The sequence below is a fragment of the Hyperolius riggenbachi genome, chromosome 3, assembly GCF_040937935.1.
Source record: "Hyperolius riggenbachi isolate aHypRig1 chromosome 3, aHypRig1.pri, whole genome shotgun sequence".
Taxonomy (NCBI): Eukaryota; Metazoa; Chordata; class Amphibia; order Anura; family Hyperoliidae; genus Hyperolius; species Hyperolius riggenbachi.
The window spans coordinates 109,412,585-109,440,167 of NC_090648.1; the positions used below are offsets into that span (position 1 = coordinate 109,412,585).

Genomic DNA, 27,583 nt, shown 5'->3' on the forward strand with positions numbered 1-27,583 from the left:
GTCTCTTTAAGGACCTGTTTCTACTAGAGCTAGAAACTCCCCTCCCCCTGCTGGATTCTCCTATCTCTCAGGAACTCTGGTGGTAATATGCACCTAAGTTCCCAGCACTGCACACCTGCTGCACCATTACCAGAGGCTCCCCTCCGCCTGCTGGATTCTTCTATCGGGGTCTTTTGTGGTAAGATCTGTGTGCACCTACGTTGCCAGCTCTGCCCACCTGCTTCACCCAGAGACATCTAAACATGCTGCTCAAATTCACACACATTGGTCATGATTCACAAAGCTTTGTCACCTTATCCAGGTTACATTTTTAAAGAGACTGAGGCCCAGTCCACACCAAAACTGCTAGCAGATCTGCAAAACGCTAGCGGTTTTTGGAGTAGATTTCAGAGCGATTCTAGGCATGTTTAGAGACGTTTTCTAAACATACCTGGCGTTTTTGGGTGCGTTTTTGTGTAGCAGATTACAAATATTGTTACAGTAAAGCGGTTACTGAACAGCTTCTGTAACAAAACCGCCTGGAAAACTGCTCAGATCTAGCGTTTTCCAGAGTGGTTTGGGTTTTTCCTATACTTTACATCGAGGCAAAAACGCTTCTGCAAACCGCAATCGTGCAGCAGGAGGCACGTTTGCGGCTGGGCAAAAACCTCAAACCACTGGTGTGCACTATCCCATTGAAATACATTAGCCAAGCGTTTTCACAGGCAGGTGCGGTTGGTGGATCGCTGCTAAAACCGCTCGGTGTGCACTGGGCCTCAGAGATGAGTCTTCCTGCCATTTGTTTACTTACCCAGGGTTTCCTCCAGCCCCATAAGCATTGATGTGTCCCTTGCCGTCCTCCTGTGATCTCCCGTTCAGCCGCAATCTTCCCTGGTAAGCGTCTCAGTGACGTCAGCGGCGGACCTTCCGCAAGCGCAGAAGGCCCCAGCTGACATCATGCAGTCAGGCTGAGTCCAAATGAGCCGCGTACCAGGAGTTGACGGCAGCTGAATGGAAGATCGCAGGAGGACGGCGAGGGACACAACCATGCTTAGGGGGCTGCAGGAAGCCCCGGGTAAGTAAAGGGGAAAAAAAAGGCAGGAAGACTCATCTCTGAGTCTCTTTAAGCTTCCAAAGAGCACAAACATAATATAATTAAGGTAAGAAAAGTAGTACTCAAATGATGTTAAATGACGTTAATTAGGAACCACGTGATTATTTTGCTTGTAAATGTGCTGAAAGGTTATTTTTATCAATTAGGTGATAAATGTCATTTATGAGAAGTTTTGTGAAAATAGAGCTCATTGCTACAGTTAAGGCGGCATTCACAGTGACTATTGCTTTCCCTGTGACAGCAGAAACGTAAGGGATCGGAACAGCGGTGCTGCATGTAATCTGTGCATTGCTTTGGGTACAGTGAAGCCTACAGTCGATGAAAAATTATGCTTCACTGTAAATGTGAATGCCCGCTTCAGCAATAACGCACTGCATGCAGTGCATTACCATACAGCAACACGCTATACAGCAGTACTACTCCTGCTCTGAATGTTGCATAGGTGGGTTATAGCAGTGCAGCAAGCCACATCACAGAGCACCCATTACACCGCAATGCACCACTGTGAACATGGCCCCATGGTACACACACCACACACACAATAATGGGCTCTATTCATAAAACATTTGCAGGAAAAAAAAATCTTGGAGGTAAAACACCGCATCGGTATTTTAGACTTTTGTGTGCCAATTCATAAAAAAGTTTACACTTGCGATAAAAGGTCAGGGAATTCCCGCACTACACAAGCGGTGCTGCTGAGTTGATACATTTTCTCTGTGCAGAGACAGTATTACAATAAACGAGGCAACCCCAACTTCCCTTTAGATGTTTTTTTTTAAACTGCCTGTGTTTGCCTTGAATCTTCTCTGAATCTGTCTATTAGTCTTTCTAAACAATCTATTTAATTGCCGCAGCTTAGAAGAACTTCAAGAAATGTTACACATGCAGACTTTCTGATGTGAAATGTATCTGAAAACAGGTACCCAAGGGGTTAAAAAACACAGCCTGGGTATTCCGGAATGCCTTTTTTTGGCTCTGTTCTCACTGCTGCTGCCTGGGAGGTCTGTCCCCATTAGCTTGCCTGTTATCGCTGGCTTATCTCCGTTTCTAAAAGGTAGGTATTTCCATTCCCATTCCGCTTGCTCTAATCTTAATGAATTGACATTTAGTGACGTGCTGTGATAATCACTGCACAAGGCGGTAATTTCCCCCGCACAAATTACTGACTGAATTAAGACCATGTTCACTTACACAACGTTTTCCACCTGAAATTGCCGTTTGCGGAAAACGTGCAGTAAAAAAAAAGTGATAAAAGTGCAGTAACATGTCGGTAAAACATCCTTAAGGGCCCATTTCGGCAAAACGCTCAGGGCTCGTTTCCACTGTAGCGGTGCGGAATCGCCTGGATTCCACCGCAGAAGAAATCGCATGCGGCTGCGTTTCCGCATGCGGATTTACCCGCGATTTCGCATGGCACGGAGCCAGGCGAATTTAACCATGTCACTGCCTGTGTAAAGCTCCATTGCTTTACATGCGAAATCGCGGGGGAAATCCGCATGACAAAGCCGCATGCGATTTCCCTATTGAATGCATTAGCGGCGATTCGCCCGCATTCCTGCCGCACGCGAAATCTGACGACCCTGTCGTGCAGATTTTTCCCGCACGCCGAAACGCACCCGCACGACGCACAAGTGGAAACAATCCCATCCACTTGTATTGCCTATGCGAATCCGCATGCAGTGCCTACATGCGGATTCGCTATAGTGGAAACGAGCCCTTAAATGCTGGCCCTTATTAAAAGCGCTAGTGTAATAAAACCCTATGGGCCCGTTCTTGGGCGATTTGTGCTAATCGCTGCAAATCGCCCAAAATTGCGAAACGCAAACGTGTCACCCGTAAGTACTGGGTGATATTTTTCACTTCACATCAAATTACAAGTAGTCTAAAGCCTTTTTAGCTATGTTTGCTAGACTAAGAAACATTTACTCTGAAAACAATTTTTTTTCTGGACTAAGGCCCAGTGCACACCGAGCGGTTTTAGCAGCGATCCGCCTGTGAAAACACTTGGCTAAAGTATTTCAATGGGATGGTGCACACCAGTCGTTTGAGGTTTTTAGCAAACCGCAAACGTGCCTCCTGCTGCACGTTTGCAGTTTGCAGAAGCGTTTCTGCCTCAATGTAAAGTATAGGAAAGTGGAAAACCGCTTTGGAAAACGCTACATCAGAGCAGTTTTCCAGGCCTTTTTGTTACAGAAGCTGTTCAGTAACAGCTTTTACGGTAATATTTGTAATCTGTTACACAAAAACGCTCCCAAAAACGCTAGGCATGTTTAGAGAACGTCTCTAAACATGCCTAGAATTGCTCTTAAATCTGCTCCAAAAACCTTTAGCGTTTTGAGGATCTGCTAGCAGTTTTGGTGCGCACTGGGCCTTCTTCTGCATTTTTACTGAACATTTAACAGATTTTTTTGCACTATTACCGCCATTTTACTGCACTTTTTACTGACCTTTACTCACACTCAGAAAAATGTTTGTGAATGTGGGGGAAAAAAAACCCGATGTCTGTAATTTCTCCTTAACTTTCTTTGTTACCGCACTTGTATTGTGAATAGAACCGATTGTGTGGGAAAAAGTAGTTCTGGTGCAACCAAATACCTTCAGTTGTCACATAATTAGTGAAATGGAAAGAACATGGTACCACAACAAACATGCCAAGAAAGGGGGCGGCCCACCAAGTGGATACTTGGTAAATACTTTTTTCAAGACACTATTATTTGTTTTTCTTAGAGTCTTTTAAATTCAATAAATTTTCTTGACTGTATTATTTCAAACATTAAACAAAATCTCCACCATCAATGAGATGCAAATTCTTCTGAAATTATGCCAATATTTATGCAAATGTATGCAGTTTGAAAATGGACTAATCAATTTAAACCCAGGTTTAAAGTGATTGGTCCATTTTCAAGCTGCTTATATTTGCTTAAAATTTGCATCAACTTGGAAGAATTTGCATATCTCTGATCATCCATACTCTACCCAAATTTTCTTCTGCGTGATCAGATCGGAGATCAGTCGATCAGAAATCATTTAATTTATTTTTTTAGTTTATAGCATTAATATCTAGCTATTTTGATCAGATTGGATGGATATCAGTGGAAAAAAATTGATATGTGTATGTCTGCCTTTAGATCAGGTAAACGATCAATACAGTAAACTATATGGGTACTTATCCGTTAGCCGGGCGCATCCTCTAGGTGGCGACAAAACTCCACCAGAGTTACATCTTTCCCTACTATCCATGTCAGCCTGGAGGGGGAATAGTAATTAGCGCCACCTGCCGGATGCGCCCGGCTAACGGATAAGTACCACTATATGATATGGATTGTTTACCTACCTGCCACCTTGCTCCACTCAGTAATAGAACAAATCTCAGCACAGCCCAGGTGGCTGATGATGAGCAGATTTGACCTAGAGACAAATCTCTCTGATCAGAGCAGAGCGAGATCTGTCAGCTGCCCCTACCCTGCAGGCCGATTCCTGATCGATTTCAGCAGGGTGTATGTGGCTAATAGAGGAGCGGCGGTAGACAGACAGGCCCGTGACACAGGGCAGGGAATGCATAAACGCACATTTATACATTGCGGGAACAGCGCCGGGGGTTTTGTAACATTCTTTGCTCATCCTAATATCGCTCGCTGTTACTGCCGCGCAACCAATTGAGCAAGTCAGCCCCACATCTTGCAGCATATCCGATCAATTAATGCAATCAATTTTGGCCTGAAATTGGCTGCATCATCGATTGGGCATGCACTTGGCAGCACCGATTTTTCATCCGATTATAATAATAATCGGATGGTTGATCGGCCGCCAAGTCGCCTGATGTATGGCCACCTTGATGCTGTTTTTGCAATGCTGTGATGTCATTGTAGCATGATGATTGTGAGGGATATTGGGGTGAGGATGATATGTACGGTAATATGCAGAATATAGCCGCCGGATGGTATCGCACAGAAGCCATATCTTTTCATTTTCCTGCCTGCTGTGTAATTCAGATGTGTATGCCTGCTACAAGCAAGTCTGGCTTTGGGGGAAACTGTGTTTGCTGTATGACACTGAAGGTCTTTGAGCTTTTGTAGTCCGTTCCTCTGGAAGTTGGATGCTGCTAATTGAATCTCCTGTAGTACATTTGCATTTGAGGGAGGACAATAGCAGACAATCTAGAAGGTGATTGTCTGTGTTTGTTTACAGGCAATTACAGGCAAACTGCTACCTGTAACCAAAATGCACTCTTTTGATGTATCGACTAGACCTGTCAAACTGTAGACGTCTGCCTGTGGGAATTGGATTTTGACCGAACACAGGATTGCTTTGAAGTCTGCTAGGTGTGACAGGAAAAGCCTTGAAATTCGCATATGACAAGCGTTCTGTGATGTCACAATCTAGGAGATTGCATTAGTTCCTGGGGGCTGGGCATTAAATGCCCCAGGGGACACTTCGGACTATTTAAGTTGGTCCAGGACAGTCACAGGGATCTTCTCCTGGAGGTAGCGCATAGCTAGGGATGATCTCGACTCCTGGTCGAAAAACGGCGTTCTCCCGTCAAACAACGTTCTAACCTACGCTGGTAACGTTCTTTTTTCCCCTGTTTATTTTACGCAACTGTCCTTGTGTGTAACTTTGGTTTTTAACTCTGTAATGTTTATTTTGTTTTTTGTAATCTTTTGTATATATTTTCTGCATTGTTCCACTTTTTCCCTGGAATATTAAATTATTTAATAATCTTGACTTCTGCTGTACTAAACTAACACTCATAGCCTAGAAGAGACTGAAGTGCAACAGTGTATAAGTCCATGCCTAATTGTATGTTTGAGCAACGCTACCATATAAGATTGTGAGTGCATTGTGTGTGGGGCGTTTGTCATACGTTGGCCTAAAGCGCGCAGCTGACCCAACGTACGAAAACGCCAGTGCGAGTAGCTCGACAGCAGAGTGGCTAACAGTATCGTTCGGAACAACTGTTAGTGGTTTTGCTTCACTACAGTGTAAGATTGCAATTGTGCGTGCGTGGCGTTCCCGTATTCGGCCTAAGCGCAAAGCTGACCCGAATACGAAAATGCGGATTGCATGAGCACTCGACCGCAGAGTGGACATTTCTAGCAACAGCTAGTGGTGGCAGTAAGGAGCATTTGTGGGGTCCCAGCCTCGTCTGTAGCTTGAATAAGGCTGTTCCCCGCTTGATCTGGTCAAACCCGCAGTCGGGAACCGTATACGCAGGCGTGCCGTGGGCCGGTTCCTGACAATGATGTCATTTACTTTTCATTGTTTTCTGTCCCTCTGAGGACCCAGAGATTCCCAATCATTTCTCTGCTCCATACACTGACAAACATGAGGCTCAGTGGCCCCATCTCCCTTCCACACAATAGTGATTTATCCACACAGCAATAACATTTGGAAGCGATTATGACAAAGCGAATGCTTGTGTAGCTCAGGCACCTGTGCCAGATTGTTATGAAAGCAATTAGTGCTGCAAGGGGAACAGGTCATAGTGGTGGGATGGCTTTTCTGATGAAGAATGACAGATCACAGGGCCATGGGATGACTCTACACTGAGTAGCAGTCACCTATAGTTACATTACAGACTTTGTCATAGTCCATAACTGCGTTTCTCAGCCTGCCACACTCACATTCCAGATCACAACTTTTTTTTTCTACTGAAAAATGTATTTCATTGATATAAAGGAGCAATGTGGTTTGAATTAGCGAACGGTTTTAGCAGCGATCCGCCTGTGAAAACGCGAGTGGCGCTGTCATTCACGGCCACGTTGTCCGCGCTGTACTGCGCAAGCACGGAACTACTGCACCTGCGCAGTACAGCGTGGACAATGTGGCCGTGATTGACAGCGCCACACGCACACGCACAGGTGCAGTACAGGGCCGACCCTGGGGTCGGCCTCAGTACTGGCGGGGATACCGGGCTGCGAGTGGGGCTGCATCGTGGGACATGTTGCCAGGCAGGAGCTGGAGGAAGCCAATGGTAAGTGGATCGGGGGGAAGCCGTTGCAGCCTGACGATTCCTTTAAGGACCAGAGCATTTTTTTCATTTTACACTTCCTGATCACTGTGATTGGCTCACAGTGATCAGGAAGTCAGGAGCCAATTAAAAAGTGCTCCTGACTAATGTACGTAACTCCGCTGTCTGTAGAAAAGTACGCCACATCAGGCTGAGCCACAATTGTGGCATAGTTTTAACTATCGACGGTCCCAAGCCAGTTAACTGCTTACTGCCACGTAAATTTTCTCCTATTTATTATCACTATATAACTAGATACAGCAATGACAGCGAAAATAGCAATGATGGTGGCCACTAATGATCCACTCTTTTTCACCTGATCTTATCATTTCTATGTAACATAAGGGACTGCCTAAATTATCCATTCAATATTCACTCAATTTACCCTTATACTGCATAGAGTTGGTAAAATTGGGTGAAAACATTGGATCATTATTTTCACTGTTTTATAGTTGTTTTATAATTTGGGTTCTTTCTTTCTTTCTTTCTTTCTTTCTTTCTTTCTTTCTTTCTTTCTTTCTTTCTTTCTTTCTTTCTTTCTTTCTTTCTATCTTTCTATCTTTCTTTCTATCTTTGTAAAAATCAGTTTTATGTACCTCTACATATTGTGCAGTGGTCACAGGAGAATGACCGGGAAAAAGCACTGCCCTTTAAAATAAGCACATCATAATATCATAAGATATAATAATGTAGAAGTTGCACTTAAAGCCACTATCCTGCGGCAAAATGAGGCTTTAATTACCCCGAAATCCCCAGGGCAAATTGCGAGGCTCCTTCCTGTTGGAGGCAGAGCATTAAAGAGAATCTGTATTGTTAAAATCGCACAAAAGTAAACATACCAGTGCGTTAGGGGACATCTCCTATTACCCTCTGTCACAATTTTGCCGCTCCTCACCGCATTAAAAGTGGTTAAAAACAGTTTAAAAAAGTTTGTTCATAAACAAACAAAATGGCCACCAAAACAGGAAGTAGGTTGATGTACAGTATGTCCACACATAGAAAATACATCCATACACAAGCAGGCTGTATACACCCTTCCTTTTGAATCTCAAGAGATCATTTGTGTGTTTCTTTCCCCCTGCAGCTATCTTCCACTGAAGTGTCAGACTGTTTCTTCCTGCAGAGTGCAGACAGCTCTGCCTGTATGTAATTCCTCAGCATGTGAAAGCCCAGCCAGCTCAGAGGAGGATTTATCCAGCTTGTAAAAGATAAGAGAGAAGAGAGAAGCTGCCCTAATCTAAATAATACACAGGCAGTGTGCAGAGAGGGGCCTGGAGGGGGGAGATGCATCACAGAACCACAACACTGAAGAACTTGGCAGCCTTCCAGACACAGGCTGACAAGTCTGACAAGAGAGAGATAGGTTGATTTATTACAGAGATGGTGATAGTAGAACGAGCTGCAGTAAGTCAGAACACATTAGAATAGCTTTTGGAACTTGTAGGATGATAAAAAACAGGATGCAATGTTTGTTACGGAGTCTCTTTAAGCTTCAGCTCTGCCTCCATTTGCATCAATCTCCCGTGGATCTCCGCCTCCTCCTTACACTGAAAGGGGCGGGAGTAGAACGAGATCCGCGGGAGATTGACGCAAATGGAGGCAGAGCTGCAGCTTAAAGTTCTGCCTCCCCCGGGCAGCAAAATCCACGACTTTGACAGTCATGGATTTTTTTCCCCGGGATCAGTGTTGCCAACTCATCCCTTTAATTACTGACACATATGAATTATACAGGTTTTGTGGCTAGGTAAATGCAGTTAAGGCACTGATTATGTGCAAATTGCCCCAGAACCTGTAAACCTTAGATGTGTCAGTAATTAAAGGGATGAGTTGGCAACACTGCCCGGGATTTGGGGGTGATTAAAGCCTTGTTTTGCCACAGGATAGCAGCGTTTGAACTAAGCCATTAATGCTTAAGAAGACTGCCTAAAAAAAGCGTCATTTTAGGAGGCTTCAGAGCAGAGGCGGGACAAGGTCCTCCAGCACCCAAGGCTGAGACACCAAAGTGCGCCCCTCCATCCCTCCCACCCCAGCCGTCACACACTGATTGCTATTAGACTAAGAGGTGCCACAGGGCCCACAACCTCCCCACCACCTTAATATCTAGTTATCTGGCTTGCAGTCACTGCTATGTATTCCCTTTTCTTATTTCTTTCTGCTTCAAACACAATTAGGAATGACAGCTGAATGAATTGTGCTCACCCTCCTACACTGCGCCCTGAGGCTGGAGCCTCTCCAGCCTATGCCTCGGCCCGGCCCTGCTTCAGAGTCTCTTTAACCACCCTGGCATTCTATTAAATGCGCCAGGGTGGATGCGCAGCACTATTTTTTGAATTTTTTTTCCTATTATGTAGCTAGCCTAGCGCTAACTACATGATTTCCCCCCTCCCTTCCGCATCCCTCCCACCCTTCCGATTGCCGCAGGCGCGTCTTCCCATAAGGAAATCCCGTTCTGAACGGGACATCCTTTAGGGCTTCCTCCGTCGCCATGCCGACGATTGTGATTACTTCATCATCGGGAGTCCCGATCCACCCATCCACCCATTAGCGCTGCCTGGCACTGATTGGCCAGGCTGTGCACAGAGTCTCGGGGGGGGGGGGGGGATCTAACGCGGCGTATCGGAGGTGGCGATCAGGTTAGACACGAAGCTAGCAAAGTGCTAGCTGCGTGTTTTAAAAAAAAATTATCAAAATCAGCCCACCAGGGCCTGAGCAGTGCCCTCCGGCGGTAAAGGAAGAGCTGAGCTTGGCATTACCGCCAAGGAGGTTAAGGAAAGGTGTGGTTCATCAAGTAGAATATATTTCTCCATGTCTCCGACTCTCCGTCTGTCCTAAACACTGGCATGGATAGGTCCTCGTGGACTGGAGTTCGACTCCTGTGCTCTGGATGGTCCACTCCAGAGGCTTCCTCCATCCTCCTTGTCCCACCTTTCCAACACTGGGTTCCTCTAAACATATTTTCCAAGAGCTTGTGGAATAGGCTTTCCGTATCCGCTCTGCAGCTGCGTATGAGCACATCTACACTACCCAGCCACTCGTGCTTGGCTCTTTCCTTGGTGCACAAGTGGCTTCATTCTACTGGGCATGAGCAAACTGTACTTGCACATGCCCAGTACAGAAAAGCTTGTATGCTCGTACAGTACATGGCAGGAGCATGGCCTGAAGATGAAGAGTCCTGTGTCGAAGCAGGCAATTTGGGCACCCGCTAGCGCTGGGAAGTTTGGGTGCCGCCCTAGGGTCATTGAAATATTGTCATTCAGGGGTAATTTGGGCACCCACAGAGGGGCAGCGGGGCTTTGTGGTGGTGGTGGGGGGTTAAGATTTGGCATGCGGGGGTTATGGTTAGATGTCAGGAAGGTAGTTTGTGCAGAGGAGTGGTTTAGGTTTGGCATCAGGAAAGAAGTTTGTGTGGGGGAGGGGGTGGGTTCTGTGTAAGAGTAGGGTTAGGTTTAGCTCAGTAAAAAAAATCTGTATTTAATACCAATATTTTACTATCCAGATTAGTGGGCACCCAAATTTCCATGCGCCTTTTTTCGATATATACGCTCCTGTGTAGCTAAGGCTTGAGTATCTTGGAAGTCTCAGGACCCCCCTCCTCTGGCCACAGGTTTGCTTTAATAAAGACACCGGTTATTACATTTGGGCTAAATGCTCTGTGACTTTATTGATAGTGAAATAGCTGCAGTGTGTGCAAATCCCAGCTTGAAAAATGTGCTTCTAGAACGTCTTCCACTGCCTCTGAGGGGTTCTCTTCCTTCCCATTTGTTGTAAATTGTCCCTCCACACTACTTATGATCCATTGTGAGATCTTATCAGCACTTCAGGAGAGACCTGGCTGCAATGCAAGTATATTGAATTACTGATCACAGCCTCATGTCAACAAAACATAAGTACATGAGTACTTACAATAAATATACTACTACACTAGTTACCCATTGTCAGCAGTGTAATGGAGAGAAGAGGGGGTTTTATGCAGTGAGTGACATAGTGAAAACCTCATGCATTTGTTGCCAGCTGTGCTATGCAGGGAAACACATTGCCGGCTGCAGCTTACTGACATACAAGGCTAGGAGCACACTATAAAGAGTGAACTGAAAATAAACACACTGTAAGCTGAATGTAGAACTTACAAGTCACATCTCTCACTGTACTGAGTCTCTTCTGCAGTCTGTCTCCCTCCCTCTTTCCCCAGTAACATTGATTTGTGGTCTTGGGAGGGTTAAGGATTTTAGAGGGGGAGCAGGGTGGAGAGGGGCTGGATTCAATTTCCTTTCTGCAGATGTCAGGTACAGACTCACACAGGATCACAAGGAGAGGGATAACGACACTAAGAATTTGGATAAAAGGGACAATCCCCGATCTTTTATTTCATAAGCCCTTCAGCAGACTCTGTCATGACTGCTTACTCTGGAACTTGAGAGTCCTTCAGTAGTTCTGTGGCGCTCGGGGCTGCCTTCTTCTTCAAACTCCTGTGACCTGAGCACTACCTACTGCAGTCCCAGGAGAGGACCTGACACACTGGTACCCACACATCTGCCAAGCGGGCATCCTTCATCCACCGTCTCCTTGGAGTCCAACCCCAGCCACAAGAGGTCACAGGTCAGTGCAGCATCCACTCCTGCAGGTAACCTGCTACCTCCAGCTTCACTGGACAAATACAAGTCTATGCAATAGAGAAATGCTAAAAGCAATAATACTAACTAATCAAATTTAAGAGGAACCCGAGGTGAGAGACCTATGGAGGCTGCCATATTTATTTCCTTTTAAACAATACTAGGTGCCTGGCAGCCTTGTTAATCTTTCTGGTCAGTAGTGTCTGAATCTCACACCTGAAACAAGCATGCATCTTGCCAGACTTCAGTCAGAGCACCTGATCTGCATGCTTGTTCAGGGTCTATGGCTAAAAGTATTAGAGGCAGAGGATCAGCAGGACAGCCAGGCAATTTGCACTGTTTAAAAGAAAATAAATATCTCAGCCTCCATATGGGTTCCGTTTTACTTTTCATTTAGGAAAACAATAAAAGATGATTGGCAGAATGTTGTTAGGTCTGGAATAATTGCCAGTTTCATTATCTATGAGTCATTCATTCAGGCATTTCAGTAAAGCAAGCAGTGGATAGTGAAGTTCAGTATCCCACACCAACCAGTTTACATTAATCCGACAATGTTTGGACTATACTACACTGAAAGTGGGACTGGCTGCTATCAGTCGCTGCTCTTTGCCTGATGCCTTTGTGGAGAAATCTGGTATGATGATCTTTTTGGTTGTACACCTCTTGTAAGGACTATATAAAATGTGAGGTGAGTTAGAGTGCCTCTCTCGCCATTCTGGGGAAGGTGGGATATAGTGACACATCATACAAGCTGTATGTGACCTCCACAAGCTGGCAAATGGGCCTATCAGAGTCCACGCATTGACCTGCTGTCGGAACACTAGGACACTTGAAGCGAGAAGTATAGGGAGGCTGTCATATTTATTTGTTTTTAAACACCAGTTGCCTGGCAGCCTCGCTGGTCTATTTGGCTGCAGTAGTGTCTGAATCACACCAGAAACAAGCATGCAGTTAATCTTATCAGATCTGACAATAATGTCAGAAACCTCTGATGTGTCGCATGCTTGTTCAGGGTCTATGGCTAAAGTTTTTAGAGGAAGAGGGACAGCAAGATCCCAGGCAACTAGTATTGCTTACTATGTCTTGCTTACTATGTGTCCCAGATTTCCAGTCAGTGTCTGCTAAAGTGTTTTCCAGGTTTTTTTTTTACTCTCCCATGTTTGTCCCAGCTTTCTAGGAATGCCTAAAAATGTGGTCCAGCTTTTGTGTTCTGCTCATAGTCTGCCCCAGCTTTGTGGTGTTCCCAGCTTCATAGTGTTTACCAGCTTTCTAGTCCTCACAGTCTGTATAGGATGCTCAGTAGTGTGTCCCCCACTTTACATGGCCTTTTATATTATTTCCTCTGCTTTGGAATGCTTCCCTTGTTCTATTCCATCTTAGTAAGGCCCCCATTGTTATGTCTCCAGTTTACAGTAACAATAGCCTGTGGCCACTAACAGAGATTACAGCTTTACTGAAACTCCCAATATAGAATTTGCTGTAATCACTGAAATTTGCATCACGATCTGAGATTTCTATGACCACTAACAGGACTAGTAGTTCGCATTGTCTGAATGGAGGGGATATACAGTATGACCAATGGCTGAACAAGTACCAATCTTCGACCATGGCCTAGAGAGGGAACAACCTGTGAACAGTGACTGAATTGGGATCACACTGTGACTGCTGGCTGAACTGGGACCACAGTGTGGCCAGTAAATAGTTCCGTAGTGCAGTGTAATCTCTCTAGCTGGTCAAGACAAACACTGTGTGACCATTAGTTGGACTGGGAGGGTGCTGTGACCACTGGCTGAGCTGGGAGTGCACTGTGACCGCTGGCTGAGCTGGGAGTGCACTGTGACCGCTGGCTGAGCTGGGAGTGCACTGTGACCGCTGGCTGAGCTGGGAGTGCACTGTGACCGCTGGCTGGACTGGGGGTGCACTGTGACCGCTGGCTGGACTGGGGGTGCACTGTGACCGCAGGCTGGACTGGGGGTGCACTGTGACCGCATACTGGACTGGGGGTGCACTGTGACCACTGGCTGGACTGGGGGTGCACTGTGACCCCCAGTCCAGCCAGTGCTGGACCGGGGGTGCACTGTGACCGCTGGCTGAGCTGGGGGTGCACTGTGACCACTGGCTGAGCTGGGGGTGCACTGTGACCACTGGCTGGACTGGGGGTGCACTGTGACCACTGGCTGGACTGGGGGTGCACTGTGACCACTGGCTGGACTGGGGGTGCACTGTGACCACTGGCTGGACTGGGGGTGCACTGTGACCACTGGCTGGACTGGGGGTGCACTGTGACCACTGGCTGGACGGGGGGTGCACTGTGACCACTGGCTGGACGGGGGGTGCACTGTGACCACTGGCTGGACGGGGGGTGCACTGTGACCACTGGCTGGACGGGGGGTGCACTGTGACCACTGGCTGGACTGGGGGTGCACTGTGACCACTGGCTGGACTGGGGGTGCACTGTGACCACTGGCTGAGCTGGGGGTGCACTGTGACCACTGGCTGAGCTGGGGGTGCACTGTGACCACTGGCTGGACTGGGGGTGCACTGTGACCACTGGCTGGACTGGGGGTGCACTGTGACCACTGGCTGAGCTGGGAGTGCACTGTGACCACTGGCTGTAGTTGAGTATGGATGGGGATTTGGTGGGGGGAATAAATTATTAGGTGAGATAGTAGGGATGGAGTGACCAGTTAGATATAAAATTATTCATGGAGTTGGGCTTGAAATAAATGAAACCTAATACCTGATTGGCAGTAACCTGAAAATCAACATTGCAACTGTTGTATGCAAGAAAACCTACGGTATATATAGGCTTACATTTTTAACTTGTCTTCCAATGCTGTGGAGCACAGGAGAACATGATGAGAATTAAAACCTGGCACCTCAATGAATAAGGTTCTCCAGGCCGGGAGCACACTCTCCAGCTTTGCCAGACATAGGTGATCCTGCAAAACTAGACTGAATTTATTACTGTAAGTGTGTCCAGCACTGATGCGCGGTGGTGTTACAGATTGGCAGAGAACCGCAACATGTTGAGTCCCGAGCATAATAGCAGCCCAAACTCAGATTTGACTCCATGGGAAGGGGGCATCTGTCCAGCGCCATTACTGAGTGGTAACAAGCACCCGGCCGGTGTGCAGGAGAGCAGCTGACAAACCTTAAATGGCCAATGTTTACACTTCCATGCTTCCACCGATTGTGACTATGAAGTGTAGGTAAGCTCTGTCTTGAACTACATGGAAGTGGTAAAATTGGCCATTTAATGGCCAATCAAATTTGGATGTGTGTTAAGCCATGCTAGCAAATGAAAAACACTAGCTGCTAACACAATTAACTTGTAACTGTCATAATTCATACAGTATAAGATAAAGGATTAGCAGCTAATAGCTTTGATTTGCTAGCATGGGTTCCACTTCTTGGTTTAATGCAGATGCACATATTAGTAGAATTTTGTTTCTCCTTCATCTTGGATGTTTTTCTGCTCTTCTCTTCTTTGCCTAGGAAAAAAGATACTCAAAATGCATACATTTGCCATTCAGTGGTAATACGGGAAGAAGTTTTTAAAAAGTATGAAATTGAAGGTGTCAGTTTAGGTTAGTGGGAGGTTTCCCATCATACAGACCAAATTTCCTGTTTAAGTCAAAGCCAATAACCTCTCTGAGATCTGAATACAAATAACAGCAAGAATGAGCTAGCATCATATAGTTAAAAAAAAAAACCTAAATCACAACCCATTCCGGCTGTATACAAAAGTGTTTGTCAATACTATCTCAGGCCCTGTTGAAAAGATTTACACACTTCCTGTATGGAGAGAAAGAAAGGAACATGTTTCGTAATGTTATAACAGAAAGCAATAAAAACTTTTAGGATGGTTCCACACTGCAAACTGGTGTTAGCGATGCAGTGCATCCTGCCCAACACACCGCATCGCAATGCCAAAAACAGGCTTTCAGGGAATACCGCATTAGTACACGGTATTCCCTGTCTGGCATTCAGTCAAGCAGGAAGTGAGGTGTGCTTGCTGTCACTTCCTGCTTCAGGTATGCGGAAGTGCCCGGAAGCGTATTGTAAAAATATGCGTCCGCGCAAGCACATCATAACATTTTTAAAATCCCCACGTCACCACAGACTAACATGACTTCTGGTCCGATGCAGGGTGACGCAGATACGCGCGGTAAAGTACTTATGGACCCGAGTCATATCCAGACTTTCATTACCCAGCGTTAGCAGTGCGTTAAATTGCAACGCAACATCCCAGTGTAAAACCCCCCTGAAGCTAGCTTCACCGTGAGAGTTGCTTTACGTTCCCTGAAACAGCGGGAATGCAACAGAATGGGAAAGCGGTGCTGCACGTTATCTGCGTCATATACAGTGACTTGTACAGTCAATGAAAATTATGCTTCACTGTACTGTTAACGTGGGTGTTTTGCAGTAAATGCACTGCATTGTCATACCACACTTACAATGAGAACATCACATTGTTTTTGCATTACAATGTGGTCCCAATGCTCTACTGTGAACCTAGCCTAAAGGGGCTGGAACACTTTTCCTGCACGTCACCGACTCCTTCACATCACCGACTCCTGCACATCACCGACTCCTGCACTGCACACCACCGATTCCTGCACGTCACCGACTCCTGCACTGCGCACTACCGACTCCTGCACAGCATTCATTCCTGCACACCACTGATTCCTGCACATCACTGATAGATGCACACAATGTACACACAATACATCACTGCTTTCTGCTTGTTATTCATTCCTGGGCATCGCTGATTCCTGATACACTTTATTGTTAGTATTATGAAAAGTTCAGAGGAATACACAATGTATGAATACACTCTTCATTCTTCCCCTGAAGAACGATTTGAATTAACAAGACATACAATGTTTTAGGATTGTTTTGAATGGCCTTGATTAAAGAACAAATGCCAATGACCACAAAGGTGCGGAAATGTGCCTGGCCAGTGATTACATGTGAGTGGGAGTGCGGTCCCTACCCAGCCATGTGGGCCTCTTGTGATGTGGTTGTGTGGCTAATCCACTCAATGGCTGCATGCTAAATGTAAGACTTCCTCTGTGAATCCGCCCTGGACCTGCACAGTACACCTAGGTGTGTGTGTGGTCTGTCAGTGCTCACAGCTTTGTCCTCATCACCTCCTGTCTATGGATATATGGATATTAACATGCGTGACTAAAGTGGTGGGCCAGGTGGGAATGCCAGACACACATAGCCTGTCAAAGATCTATGGTCTCTTATGGAAACTATATGAAAAAATATGCATTATTTAGAATAAAAGGAAGTGTAGTGATTGCAGATGGCAGGGACCCCAGAAGTCTCCACATATCCTCAAAGTGCATAATATGCGTTATGCAAATAGGGAAACTTGTGTAATGCGCGCAATTATATATATATATATATATATATATATATATATATATATATATATATATATATATATATATATATATATATATATATATATATATATATATATATATATATCTAACTATATATATATATATATATATATATATATATATATATATATATATATATATATATATCATGTTATACACTATACTATATTATTTAAGTCCCTCATGCACAATATACAAGCAATGTAGTGTAAACATCATTACTTGCCTAGGGCACCATTTCACTTTAATCCATCTCTGAACACACAGGGGGGGTAGAGGTGGCACAGGCAGAAAGGAGGCACAATGGGAGACATAAGGAGGCACAAAGAGGGACACACGGGGGGCAGAGCAGAGGTGGCACAGCAGACTGAAGGTGGCACAAGGAGACAAAGGGAGGCACAAGGGGACAGAAGAGGGTTCAAATACTTGTGGGGTGGGAGGTGAAACTAAGTTCAGGGGGCAGGGTTTAATCAATGGCATGGCAACCCCCAGGACCAGTGGCACTCCAGACAGTGGTAATGCCTATGCCTAAAAACTCCCCTGAGTATGAGGTAGTATAAGGTTAGCGGCTGCGCAGAAGGCAGTTAGCACAAGGCATGGGAAGGGGCGGAGGTAGGGGACATAAAACTTGGTGGACGGCGGCAGAAGGCTGATTCCCGCAAGATTTAATGCTGAACTTGATTGGAATGCGGCCTGCAGTTTATGGCGGCCAGCAGATCTCTCTCAGATCAGAGAGGGATCTGTCTCTTGGTTAATCAGCCGCCAAAATCGCTAGATGTATGGGTACCTTTAGGCTGCTTCCACACAGGGACGTTATGTAACGCTCCCCCAACGCACAGCAATGTAAGACAAGTGGGCTGTTCACACTGCCCACGTTGCGTTACATGTAACGCTGCACGTTGTAGTGAAAGTGCAGCATGCTGTGCGTTCTAGTGGCTTTACCCGCGTTAGACTGTTTGCACATGCTCAGTGGGGGGCGTAGAGAAGGCGGGGAGATGCCGCTACAGTAGCCGCGCACATGGCTACTTAATATGCACTGCACTGGCGGCCGCTGATTGGCCGGCGGGACCACGTGATGCGGAGTGTCTCGCTCCGCATCACGTGGTCCCGCTGGCCAATCAGCGCCACCCTGGGAGACCTTATGCGATAGAGCCGCCTAACGCGGCTCACTCTACCGTCCTCTCCCGCACCACCATGCGTTGCGTTAGGGGCACGTTATGCGACTATAACGTCCCCTAAAACGCAACGTCTTGGTGTGTAAGTAGCCTACGAGGATTGTACACCCTCTGCTGTGCTGACAATAAGCATTTTTTTTCCCAGGAATATTCAACCATCGCATTGACATTTAAAAAAGGGGTGCCAGTGAAAATAATGTAATAAAAAAAAAAGCTCAATTTTTACTTTAATTATGTATAAATGATTTAGTCAGTGTTTGCCGGTTGTAAAATCTTCCCTCTCGCTGATTTACAACCTGACATTTATCATTTTTACTGCTGGCAGGCGATTTCAGTGGAAGGGGATGCTGCTTGCTTTTTTGGCAGTTGGAACTTTTCCCACCATGCAATGAGGTTCACAGACCGGAAACCATGGTCCTGACCTCACGCTGTGGGAGTGGTTTCACCACAATTATTAGCCATACAGATCCTCCTGATGATCAGTTTAAGAAAAGGAAAATATTTCTCATGTTAAAGGGGGTATCAGCTACTGATTGGGATGAAGTTCAATTCTTGGTTACGGTTTCTCTTTAAGATAAATGTATTCACCTGGGAGCGGTTACTCATTCTAACAGCTTATAGAATGCAACGAAGTGTCCATTTAATGTTACGTTTTAGTTTTTTTTTGGCTATGCCAAGACCTGGATAAGTGAGAACCTTCTCAGAAATCCAAATAACAGGACTTGGACAGCTGGAGAGAGAATGTTGGAAGAATCTTTACATTTCTGTATCTAGTAACTTTTGGCAAACACAAACACATATAATGTATAAATGACAAATGTTATTCCTGTTTAGCGCCAAAACTGATTCACCTTACAGAGAGCCTGATGTGGAGGTTGCCATATTTATATCTTTTCAGTCAGTGCCAGTTGCCTGGCTGTCCTGCTGATCATTCCGGCTTCAGTAGTGTCTGCATCATATAGCTGAAATCAGCATGTGGTGAGGTGTCGTCCAACTTCAGTCAGAGCTTCTGATCCACATACGCGTTCTAGGTCATTGGCTTAAAGCTTTGGAGTCAGCAGACGGCCAGGCAACTGGAATTGTTTACAAGGAAATAATTGGCCTCCAAATCTCTCTCACTTCATGGTTTCTTTATTGTAATTCGCCTTTAATTTAACTTATTTTTTTATTTTTATTTCTTAGGTCTTTCTCCTTGGCTCCCCCTGGTGGTGAGGGATGTGGAGCTGCGGAGCGTCCTTGGTTGTTCTCTCTCTATTACTGCCACTACTGCCCTCTCCTGGCAGGGCGCAGACTGTTCTGTCAGATGATGAAATTGAAGAGTTCCTACAGGGATTTCTGAAGGAACTTGTCACTGAGGAAGATGAAGATGACAAAGTAGAGCCCAGGAGGGAGGAAGATGAAGGGGGAATAGTGACCACCAGGACGGAGGAGTATGAAGAAAGAGAAGAAACTCAAGAGGGAAAAAAGACAAAAGCAAATAAAAGCAACAGTGGAGGTGAGCATGTGCCATCTACTGGAGCTGTAACCCTGTCCTTCAGTACTTTCTGATGGTCCTTGCACACTATAGGGCTGATGCACTGAACTGCGCTGATATTTCTGTGCCCAGATAGTGCAGGGCAATATATAAAATCATCAGACTTCTCAGTTTATGAAACCTCCAACTCCAAGGACCAAAAATTGCTCCAACTCCTTAAGGTGGCCACTAACGATACAATTTCTCGAACGATCATTTACGAACGATTCTTTGTATGAATCAACAGAAATTATTGTTTGGGGCCAGTAATGGACAAAAATCACCTAACCAATCAGATTACTAAAATTGATCTGATTTTCAGATCCATTTCATTAATCTGATCGGATTGGTTAGGAGATTTTTGTCCATTTGTGTCGCTTTGCAACGGACAATATCAGGTAAAGAATTGGATGTCTGTACATCAAATTATCATTTCAGATCGTTCATATGAAGAATAATTCGTAAATGATCGTTCAGGAAATTGTATCAATAGTGGCCACCTTTAGTGTAATACTTACCTTACCAGGGCTGTGGAGTTGGCGCAAAAATCATGCCACTTCGAAGCTTATGAAACCACCGACTTCAACTCCAACTCTGACTCCAGGTACCCAGATTTGCTCCGACTTCTCAACGCCAACTCCACAGCCCTGGTTGCTACAGTAACGTGCATTACTAACAAGTGTTACCATTATAACACCTAGTACCTTACAAACGGTTGCGCTACTTGAGTACCGTGGGTCATGCTAATAGTGTAACTTTGCTGTACACCCTGGTGTTAGTAACGGTAATATTGCCATGCGCTGTCTGCACACAGCAATATCACCAGAGTTTAGTGTATCATCCCCTATGTTCGTGTGTCGCTTTGCAACGGACAATATCCGGTAAAGAATTGGATGTCTGTACACCAATTATATGCAGATAGGTTTATTGAACCATGAACTGATAATTAGAGAGAGCCCGAACCTCCGATTTTTAGTTCGAGAACCGCAAATGCGAACTTCCGCGAATCGCAATAGACTTCAATGGGGAGGTGAACTTTGAAAACTAGAAACACTTATGCTGGCCACAAAAAGTGTTGGAAAAGATGTTTCAAGGGGTCTAACATCTGAGTTTTTGCATGGATGAGTGTTATAAACTCCAAAAGTCCCAGGAAAAATCTGGGGGGTGATTCTCTTCAGTAAGGACAGGGAAGCTGGTCAGAGTTGATGGGAAGATGGATGGAGCCAAATACAGGGCAATATTGGAAGAAAACCTCTTGGAGTCTGCAAAAGACTTGAAACTAGGGCGGAGGTTCACCTTCCAGCAGGACAACGACCCTAAACATAAAGCCAGGGCAACAATGGAATGGTTTAAAACAAAACCTATCCATGTGTTATGGTAGGTACACACCATACAATTTTCTGTTAGATTCTTCTGTTAGATTTACCTACAACATGGAAAAAAAAGCTATCTGGCAGGTAAATCTAAGAGAAAATCTAACAGAAAATTGTATGGTGTGTACCTAGCATTAGAATGGCCCAGTCGAAGTCCAGATCTAAATCCAATTGAGAATCTGTGGCAAGATCTGAAAACTGCTGTTCACAAACGCTGTCCATCTAATCTGACTGAGTTGGAGCTGTTTAGCAAAGAAGAATGGGCAAGGATTTCAGTCTCTAGATGTGCAAAGCTGGTAGAGACATACCCTAAAAGACTGGCAGCTGTAATTGCAGCAAGAGGTGGTTCTACAAAGTATTGACTCAGGGGGCCGAATAATTACACACACCCCACTTTGCAGTTATTTTCTTTTTTTTTATGTTTGCAATCCTGTATGTTTTTCGTTCCACTTCTCACGTGTACATCACTTTGTATTGGTCTTTCACGTTCAATTCCAATAAAATTGATTCATGTTTGTGGCAGCAATATGACAAAATGTGGAAAACTTCAAGGGGGCCGAATACTTTTGCAAACCACTGTACATCAACCAGGGAGCGTAATTAGAGTACTGCTTCACACTGACGCACCAAACTCTCTGTATAACGCACCGTAAACAGCTGTTTGTGTAGTGACGGCCATGCTGGACTGGTGCGCACCATGCAGGCCCGCCATCAGGGGGGGACAACCGTGACGCCCGTCACGGGCCCCGGCCCTGCAGGGGGGCCCCATCCCCGCCGCGGCCCTGGCGGGTGCCGCCCGGCCGCCGCTCAACCCCCCCTGACCGCTGCTCCCTCCCTCCATCCCTCTAGCCGCCGCCGCCGCCGCCACCGCCTAGTCAGACCCCGATCAGGCGGCGACAATAGTGCGGGCGCTAGGACCCAGCGCCCGCACTGATATGCGGAAGTGACGTCACTTCCGCATATAGAGCGGGTGCGTCCAGCGCCCGCTCTTACTGGTCGGGTCGCCGCTGATTTTGAGGTCTGACGCTTGGGCAGCACTGGCAAGGTAGGGGAGGCAGCGGCGGCGGCTGGGGGGGCTCCCTGTCACTCGCTCACTAGCTAAAGGGCCTCCCTGTCACTCACTCACTACTTAAAGGGCCTCCCTGTCACTCACTCACTACTTAAAGGGCCTCCCTGTCACTCACTCACTCCCTAAAGGGCCTCCCTGTCACTCGCTCACTAGCTAAAGGGCCTCCCTGTCACTCACTCACTACTTAAAGGGCCTCCCTGTCACTCACTCACTACTTAAAGGGCCTCCCTGTCACTCACTCACTACTTAAAGGGCCTCCCTGTCACTCACTCACTCCCTAAAGGGCCTCCCTGTCACTCGCTCACTAGCTAAAGGGCCTCCCTGTCACTCACTCACTACTTAAAGGGCCTCCCTGTCACTCACTCACTACTTAAAGGGCCTCCCTGTCACTCACTCACTACTTAAAGGGCCTCCCTGTCACTCACTCACTCCCTAAAGGGCCTCCCTGTCACTCACTCACTACTTAAAGGGCCTCCCTGTCACTCACTCACTACTTAAAGGGCCTCCCTGTCACTCACTCACTACTTAAAGGGCCTCCCTGTCACTCACTCACTACCTAAAGGGCCTCCCTGTCACTCACTCCCTAAAGGGCCTCCCTGTCACTCGCTCACTACTTAAAGGGCCTCCCTGTCACTCACTCACTACTTAAAGGGCCTCCCTGTCACTCACTCCCTAAAGGGCCTCCCTGTCACTCACTCCCTAAAGGGCCTCCCTGTCACTCACTCCCTAAAGGGCCTCCCTGTCACTCACTCCCTAAAGGGCCTCCCTGTCACTCACTCCCTAAAGGGCCTCCCTGTCACTCACTCCCTAAAGGGCCTCCCTGTCACTCACTCACTACTTAAAGGGCCTCCCTGTCACTCACTCCCTAAAGGGCCTCCCTGTCACTCGCTCACTAGCTAAAGGGCCTCCCTGTCACTCACTCACTACTTAAAGGGCCTCCCTGTCACTCACTCACTACCTAAAGGGCCTCCCTGTCACTCACTCCCTAAAGGGCCTCCCTGTCACTCGCTCACTAGCTAAAGGGCCTCCCTGTCACTCACTCACTACTTAAAGGGCCTCCCTGTCACTCACTCACTACTTAAAGGGCCTCCCTGTCACTCACTCACTAGCTAAAGGGGCTCCCTGTCACTCACTCACTACCTAAAGGGGCTCCCTGTCACTCACTCACTACCTAAAAGGGCTCCCTGTCACTCACTGCTTAAAGGGCTCCATGTCACTCACTACCTAACCTGGGGGTTCCTGTCAGAATCCAGGTGAGAGGTGTCTACCATAATAAGGGGGCATTCTGCCTATTTATGTGAAATGCTGTCTATTTATGTGCCTCATGACTGCTGAATTTGTCTTGTTGGGGGCCTAATGATTGAATTTTTACTTGTTGGAGGCCTCATGATTTGTTGGGAGCCTCAAGATTGCTGAATTTGTCTTGTTGGGGGCCTCATGATTTGTTGGGGGCTTCATGATTGCTGAATTTGTCTTGTTGGGGGTCTCACGATTGCTGAATTTGTCTTGTTGGGGGCCTCATGATTGCTGAATTTGTCTTGTTGGGGGCCTCATGATTGCTGAATTTGTCTTGTTGGGGGCCTCATGATTGCTGAATTTGTCTTGTTGGGGGCCTCATGGTTTGTTGGGGGCCTTATGATTGCTAACTGCGAGACTATGGGAAAAGCTGAATCATTACCATATGAGACAATAGCATTAAACCTACTTTTTTAGCTTTTTTAAACAGAAAATAAAACTGGGAGGTTCTAAAAAAATGATGGAGCACTTCCTCCTTTCGGCTTGAAGGAGGAAGTGCTTGATATCGAGGCTTGCAACGCGTCCATTCGGACACTTGCACCTCGTTCGAACGCTGGGCGGAGAGCGGCGTTTTGGGTAATTAACTCCGCCGCATCTAGCCGCTCAGCTGTGGCAATTAGAGCTAACTTGAATCACGAGTATCCACCGTGGTTATTCGTGATTAATTTGTGGACAGCAAGCCTCCAACTAGCTCTGCCAACATGTAATGGCTACGCGCATTTCTCAGTTTGGGGGGGGAGGGGCCCGGACTGATTATTTGTGAGGGGCCCCAAAATTTCTGATGGTGGCCCTGGCACCATGGCGAGAGTGCAGGCCGTGGCGGTTTTCAAGCCCATATGGTCGCCGTGGCCTTAAAAGTTCAGGAATTCACCTGGAGTCCTGGACCCTGTTGGTGGGGACGGAGAAGGCAGTCAAGCGGTCTGCGGGCAGAGGTGCTGTGTGGGGAGCGACTTAGTCTTGGGGCAGACAGTCACACGGCGTGCAGGCAGAGATGCTGTGTGTGGGGACTGACTTAGTCTTCGGGCGGGCAGTAGCCCTCCGGGATCCATGCCTCATTTTTTTTTGATAAAGGTGAGGTACTGAACACTTTTGTGACTTAGGCGACTTCTCTTCTCAGTGACAATGCCTCCAGCTGCGCTGAAGGTCCTTTCTGACAGGACGCTTGAGGCAGGGCAAGACAGAAGTTGGATGGCAAATTGTGACAGCTCTGGCCACAGGTCAAGCCTGCGCACCAAGTAGTCCAAGGGTTCATCGCTGCTCACATCCACACTTAAGGCCAGGTAGTCGGCTACCTGCCGGACCAGGCGTTGGTGGAAGGTGGATCCGGAAGGGCTAAGGGCAGGCAAGGCATTTGACTAAAGAATGTCCGCATGCCCGACATCACCATGAGATCGCTGGAGCGTCCTGTCCTTTCCTGCGTGGACATGGGGGAAGGATTACTGGTAGTGGTACCTTTTTTGTGTTGTGCTGGGACATCACCCTTAAACGCATTGTAAAGCATAGTTGCCAGCTTGTTCTGCAAGTGCTGCATCCTTTCTGCCTTTTGGTGATTTGGAAACCTGACCGCCACTTTTTGCCTATACCGAGGGTCTAGTAGTAGGCCCCCCTGTAATTGTCATTCCCCCTCAACAGGCTGGACAGCATGAAAGATGCCATCTGCACAAAGTTGGATCCAGACGTACTATCTATCTCCTCTTGCTCTTCCTCAGTGATGTCAGGTAAGTTCTCCTCCTCCCCCCAGCCACGAACAATACCATGGGAATGTTGAGCAACACAAGCCCCCTGCAACGCCTGCTGCCGTTGTTCTGCCACCGCCTCCTCCTCCTCCAAAGAAACACCTTCCTCATCATCCGAGTCTAACTCCTCTTCCCCACATGACTCTTCCTCCTCCTCCCCCATCTGTGCTGCCGCAGGTGTTGAGGAAACAGCTGGTTCGGATGAGAATTGATCCCGCAATGCTTTCTCCCGTAACTGTTCCTGTTCACGCTCCTTCACAGCTTGATCCACTCCTCTATACACGGCACGCTCCAGGAAGTAAGCGTACGGGATCAAGTCGCTGATGGTGCCTTCACTGCGACTCACCAGGTTGGTCATCTCCTCAAAAGGCCGCAAGAGCCTGCATGCATTTCGCATCAGATTCTAGTTGTTGGGCCAGAACATCCCCATCTCCCCAGATTGTGTCCTTTTACTGTAATTGTACAGGTACAGGGTGACGGCTTTCTCCTGTTCCAGCAGGCGAGAGAACATGACCAGGGTCGAATCCCAGCAAGTCGGGCTATCACATATCAAACGTCTCACCGGCAAGTTTTTTCTCCGCTGAATGTCCGTAAAGCGTGCCATAGCCGTTTAAGACCGCCTGAAATGCCCACACAACTTCCTGGCCTGCTCTAAGCCTAGGTACTTTGACACAAATCTTCGAATGACTAGATTCAGCACATGTGCCATGCAGGGTACATGTGTCAGCTTTCCCAAATTCAAAGCGGAAATGAGATTGCCGCCATTGTCACACACCACGTTGCCGATCTCCAGCTGGTGTGGGGTCAGCCACTGATCCATCTGTTTGTTAAGAGCAGCCAGGAGAGCTGCTTCAGTGTGACTCTCCGCTTTGAGGCAAGACATGTCTAAGATGGCGCGACACCGTCGTATCTGGCATGCAGCATAGGCCCTGGGGAGCTGGGGCTGTGTAGCTGGAGAGGAGATGGCAGCACCAGTAGAGTTTAACTGCCACTCAGCCAAGGAGGAGGAGGATGACGACAGGGAGACCTGCCTGCAAGCCGTGGAGGTGTTACAAGTGGCTCAGCTGCACAGCCACGTGCTCCCTGCTTGCCATCGGCCACCAGGTTGACCCAATAGGCTGTGTAAGTAATGTACTTGCCCTGACCGTGCTTTGCAGACCAGGCATCCGTGGTCAGGAGGACCATTGACCCAACGCTGTGTGCCAGAGATGACACCACTTGCCTCTCAACTTCACGGTACAGTTTGGGTATCACCTTTTTAGAGAAATAATTGCGGCCTGATATCTTCCACTGCGGTGTCCCAATAGCCACAAATTTACTGAAGGCCTCAGAGTCCACCAGCTGGTATGGTAACAGCTGGCGAGCTAACAGTTCCGCCAAGCCAGCTGTCAGGTGACTGGCAGAAATTGGCTTCTTCCGCTCAAAGATTTGCTTCACAGACACCTGGCTGCTGTGGGCAGAGGAGCAGGAACCGCTCAAGGTCAGAGGCGGAGTGGAGGAGGGTGGCTGTGAAGGTGCAAGGGAGAAAGCGGCTGAAATATGCTGCACCTGAAGGAGGAAGAGGAGAAGGAGGGTGGCTTTTCTTTTGTGCGCTGCTTTTCCTCTGGTGCTCTTCCCATTGCAGTTTGTGCCTTTTCTCCATGTGCCTTTTCTCCATGTGCCTTCGTAAGGCAGTTGTCCCTACATGGGTGTTGGCCTTTCCACGGCTCAATTTTTGAAGGCAGAGAGAACAGATGGCATTGCTCTGATCTGAGGCAGACACATCAAAAAATTTTCAAACCGCTGAGCCCCCCTGGGGTGATGGCACTATGGTGGCATTAGCAGCTGACGTTAAAGGGCATGTTGGCTGGCTGTCCATAGGTGGCGATGCATGGCGCCGGACACTGCCACCAGCTGTTTCTGACGACAAGCTCACCCTGCTTCTCTCAGAAACTCGTCTCCTCCTACTCCTCTCTGACTCCCTCTCTGAACTGTCCCCCCTGTTCATCTCCTCTATTGGGAACAAACGTGGCATCCGTATCATCGTCCTCATCATAATCATCCTGCCCAGCTTTGCTTGCCTCAGACACCTCCAAAACTGCACCAACAGCAGGTACTTAATCCTCCTCTTTCTCCTCACACGTTAAGTCCATAGTGTGACCTCAGACATATGAAGTGGTGTAACTTGCTTATCGCCTTCATCTGGTTGTAACAATAATGGCTGTGCATCAGCGATTTCCCCACCAAATAACTTCTGTGAACTGTCAAATGCAGCAGATGTGGTGCTTGTAGTAGTGCTGGTGGCTGCA

At 47.1% G+C, this 27,583-nt stretch overlaps 1 protein-coding gene across 1 annotated transcript in view; it reads left to right on the forward strand.

The window, feature by feature from the left end:
* Positions 1-11,352: 11,352 nt before the first annotated feature.
* AEBP1 (AE binding protein 1) overlaps positions 11,353-27,583 on the forward strand; it is a 95,684-nt gene continuing 79,453 nt past the window's right edge. Inside the window, 2 exon segments of the mRNA XM_068274758.1 lie at positions 11,353-11,724; positions 19,491-19,803. Of these exon segments, the coding sequence (XP_068130859.1) occupies positions 19,524-19,803 (280 nt within the window). The 5' untranslated portion in view covers positions 11,353-11,724; positions 19,491-19,523.